Here is a 4,405-nt window from a genome sequence, read left to right as displayed (position 1 = left end):
TCCAGGCAGGAGAAAGAGATATACAGTCACATAGAACATTCTCGCAGAAAACATTGCATGAATTCTAACAAAATGACCTATTTTCACTTCTTTCCCTCCCCCACCCCCATCCCCACAAGGTGGGGTTCCTTCCCATAACCACTTTCAACACAAGTGCCCAATTCTTGTCCTTCTCTCCAGTTCCCTTCCCCCACTGCTTCCACGGTGGAATCATCTCCTCTTCCCTCACTTAGAGTCAGTTGCCCTTCCCATTTTCAGATCCCTACCTCTGCCACCTGCCATCCCACCAATCTCCCTTCAACAAGGAAGAAAGAAAAGCTTGAAGACAGCCAATTTTGTCATTAGAAATTGATTCCTGCTATCACAGTAAATGGGGCTTCCCTGGTGGCTCATAAGATAAAGAATCTGCCTGCAGTGTGGGAAACACAGCTTGGATCCCTGGGTGGGAAGATCCCCTAGAGAAGGAAATGGTAACCCACTCCAGCATTCTTGCCTGGAGAATCCCGTGGACAGAGGAGTCCGGCGGCTACAGTTCATAAGGTTGCACAGGGTTGGACACGACTGAAATGACTTAGCATGCATGCACAGTGCTCTTAGGCTTCTCTGGTGGCTCAGAAGGTAAAGAATCTGCCTGCAATTCGGGAGACCCAGGTTGGATCCCTGGGCGGGGAGATCCATGGAGAAGGGAATGGTACCCCACTCTAGTATTCTTGCCTGGAGAATCCCATGGACAGAGGAGCCCGGCAGACTACAGTCTATGGGGTTGGAGAGAGTCAGACACGACTGAGCAATACCTCCCACACTAAAGACTGGCCCTGAAGGCAAACCTGCATGAGTTATTTAAGACCATTTGTGATTGTTGGAGAAGAGGAGGGATGTCAATAAGCATATCAGGAGGAAATGTGCTCCCATCACTGCCCCTGCCTGGCCAGCTTTGAAGGATGCCCAACATAGAAAGTTGGATAGAGTAGCTCTCATGTCACGGGAAACAGGTAACACAAAGGCGAGGACGGGCCATGGGACTGGAGAGCTGGCGCTGTCGGGTACAGGCAGACGTGTCTGCCCCAGGGAACTGAGGGAACCTCAGACTCAAAGACTCAGACCCCGGGTCCAGTTGTCTTACTGGAGGTGGATGAGAGAAGAGGAAAAAGAAGGCAGTGTAAAGATGAGCACACTTTTGATTTTGACACTGATTAGTGCTATAAATAATTGACCACATAAGGAAACTAGAAAATTGGATTCGTTAGGTCAGTGTAAGTCTAATCATAGTCATTTATGCCAGCTGCCTTACCACTGGTGTGTGACGGTGTGTTGCACCATAACAATGATGGACTTTAATAATCGTGGTTCAGAGTAGTTCTAGGTTTTATTTGATTAAGTAAGTAACTGCAACATGTGGGTTCCAGGCTTCACAATTTCTTAAGTTACATAGTCCTCTGTTTTCAGCTTTAAGAGATGGTTAATACTGCTGCTTTTAAGCTATCAGATAGAATGGTGGGGGGATGTTCCATTGATTCAGTATTTCCCCTGATAACTTTTTATTACAATTGCTATACAGTTTTCCTGTTACCTGTCCTTGGAATTTGTGTTTTTTTTCTACTCAGATGTTTCATACTCAAGAAATAGTAAAAGCTATAAATTCCCTTTTTCCCTTCAAACACATATCAATTCATGTAGACACTGCCCCAATTATTCTGATTAGACCCTAAAATTAATGAATTATGTTGCCATGCTAGCTCGGTGTAGAGCTCAAACGACAAATCTTGCTAAATCACTGTTATGGAGAACTTTGAGCCTGCTCTTTCATACAACCTACAATAAGTTAGGAAGCAGGCAAAGTGCAGCCACCTCTGAAATGAAAGTAAGACTTCCCCACATCTGTTCCAAGCTCTGCTGCTATCACTTACGGCAGTCTGATTCTCTATCTGATAAGTTTTCCTTCAATCTGTTTCAGTGAATGACAGAATACTTAGTGCATAATTGAAATTCTTTGGGTGAAAGGCAATACTATAAGAAATAGTTTTCTTCAATAATTACAGAGACATAAAGTGACAGTCATTTAAAAATCATTAGGCAGTATTATAGTAATCTTATGTCATTTAACTGTATTTTATATATACAACTCTGAATAACAAATGAGTGGAAAATTAATTGCAAGGATCAGTTTACAGTGATTTTAAAATTGGTTACCTAATAAAATCTAACAGGCAAGTGTGATTTCAACAAAATTACTACTTCAGGTGAAAATGCTAACACTATGAACATACGTCAGAGCCCTGTAAGGTCATTTCACTCACACATCAGTTTGTGAGTAGGGAGGAAAAGACTTTCCAAGTGTGAAAACTAATTATATACAAATGCTGTTCATTTGTTATTATTTAAATAAACTGTGTCTTTAAATATGGTATTCTTTGGAAAACTCACTTCATTGTCCAAAAGTGTGGAGACCACTTTGGTTTTTGAATCAAAGATGAAATAGTCATTACAGTGTCCCAAGGAATCTTCTAATTGTACTGGGCAAAGAGTTCATTCGTAGAGTACATATTATAAAAATATCCAGTGGCCAAGTCCCATCAACAACTGTACCCTGTAGTAAAAGCCAGTCAGGCCATGCCCAGAAAGAGCATCAGTCCTTTGCTGGCTTGCCTGCTCTCTCTGTCCCAGCTGGTCTTTGTGGTGAGTAAGTGGGATGAAGTCTCTGGGGTTTAGAGGATCTTGCACTCATTGATAGAGAAGAACCTCCTTCTGTTGCGTCTCCTGGCTTGGTTAACAGCAGTTCGGACGGCACATTCAAATACCTGCTGGACGCCCCGGTTGCTGAGAGCCGAGCACTCCAGGTAGCCTTTGGCTCTCACATCCTGGGCCAGTCTCTTTCCTTCGATGGCATTGACGCAGGAGGCCCGATGGGGCCCCACCTCCCGCTGGTCTGTCTGGGTGGCCACCACCAGCACGGGGGTGCAGGGCAGGTTGCTCCTGACTTCACCGATCCACTTGTTCTTCAAGTTCAGGAAGGAGTTGTGGTTGGCCACGGAATAGCACATCAGCACCACGTCTGCCTGCTGGTAGGACAGAGGGCGAATGCTCCTGAAGGCATCATTGCCGGCCGTGTCCCAGAGGCCCAGGCTGATTTGGATCCCATCCATGAAGACGTCTACACCTGTATTTTCATATACTGTAGGCTTATAGGCCTCAGGGAAAGTTTCCGAGGTGAAACGTACCAGCAGAGACGTTTTCCCCACAGCAGAGTCTCCCACCAACACACACTTGATGGAACTCAGCATCTTCGCAGCCCCAACTCCTAGTTACAAGTTCAGAATCCTGAGGAAGACAGCCCTCAGTGGGCTACTGAGACAAATGCCATTCGACACGGGGAAGGAGAGCCAGACGGCTTTGTGTTCTCAGGACCTCTGACAGCCGCTTGCAGGATGTTACTTTTTCTGGGCCATCCAAGGGAGACACACAGTCTACTCTGAAAGTATCCAAAGGCCGGCGTTCAACTGGAACAAGAAAGAGAAGAAATTGAGTCTTTTTTCCCTTTTTTGATGACAGGGATCTTCCTCATTGACAAACAGATTAATGAGGGATCCCATCTCTGTGGAGCCACCCGACCCCGCTTGTCTAAGCCACTCTTACCCCAGCAGAGAAAACTTGAATCTGTTATACCCCAGCATTGGAACCCACAACTCCACCCAGTCAAAAAGCAGAAGCTGATTTGATCTCTAAAATCAGCCCAGCGATAAAAATACAAGCAGCTGCTCTGGCAGCAACATGAAAAAGACCTCAGTAACAACCTGGTGTGAATGAGACGTGTTCAAACAGCTTTCTCTCTCTCTGGCCTTCTGCTCCAAGAAGTGGGGACCACAGCTGACAGAGGTCTCCGCCGCTTCAGTTTCTAACGGATCCCAGCCACTTTGGAAACTGCAAAAGAGAGCAATGTGATGAGCCTCAGATACTATGAGCACTTCCTTTCATTTATTGATTCATCAGCCAGTGTTTGATTTATGAGGGAATTTGTATTGAGGTCAGGAGAAGAAATCACCAAAACTTTTAAAACTTGCTGTGGTTTTTCCCTTGAGGTGTTTCCAAAAACTGGCTACAAATGTAATGGAAAGGGCACTGTCCTTGGCATTTTCTGCATCTCAAGTCAGACTCCATTATCTATGCAATGATATGGCTTTGCTTAATCTGTAGCCCCAGTTTAGTCATCTGCAAGATTGTGATAAATGTAGGAACCACTTCTCAGAGATCTTGTGGGGATAAAATTGTTTCTCTCTTTTCTGGACAGCTACCTATATATCAGGAACTCTGCTAGGCTTCTGGTTAAACAAAATAACTTGCTTAAAAGCAGCTGTATTCGGTGCCTGTCACTTAAACAAGGCCACATAAATATGGCAGCATCTAAATT

General features: G+C 44.7%; 1 protein-coding gene across 1 annotated transcript; it reads right to left on the bottom strand.

Moving 5' to 3' along the window:
• Positions 1-2,705: 2,705 nt before the first annotated feature.
• RHOH (ras homolog family member H) lies at positions 2,706-3,281 on the bottom strand. The gene has a single exon (XM_052642219.1). The coding sequence runs from the start codon at positions 3,279-3,281 to the stop codon at positions 2,706-2,708; it is 576 nt and encodes a 191-aa protein (XP_052498179.1).
• Between the last annotated feature and the right edge of the window lie 1,124 nt (positions 3,282-4,405).

The sequence above is a fragment of the Budorcas taxicolor genome, chromosome 6 (genome assembly GCF_023091745.1).
Source record: "Budorcas taxicolor isolate Tak-1 chromosome 6, Takin1.1, whole genome shotgun sequence".
Taxonomy (NCBI): Eukaryota; Metazoa; Chordata; class Mammalia; order Artiodactyla; family Bovidae; genus Budorcas; species Budorcas taxicolor.
Note: the sequence above shows the minus strand (reverse complement) of the source record. Positions and strands in the feature narration are given on the sequence as shown.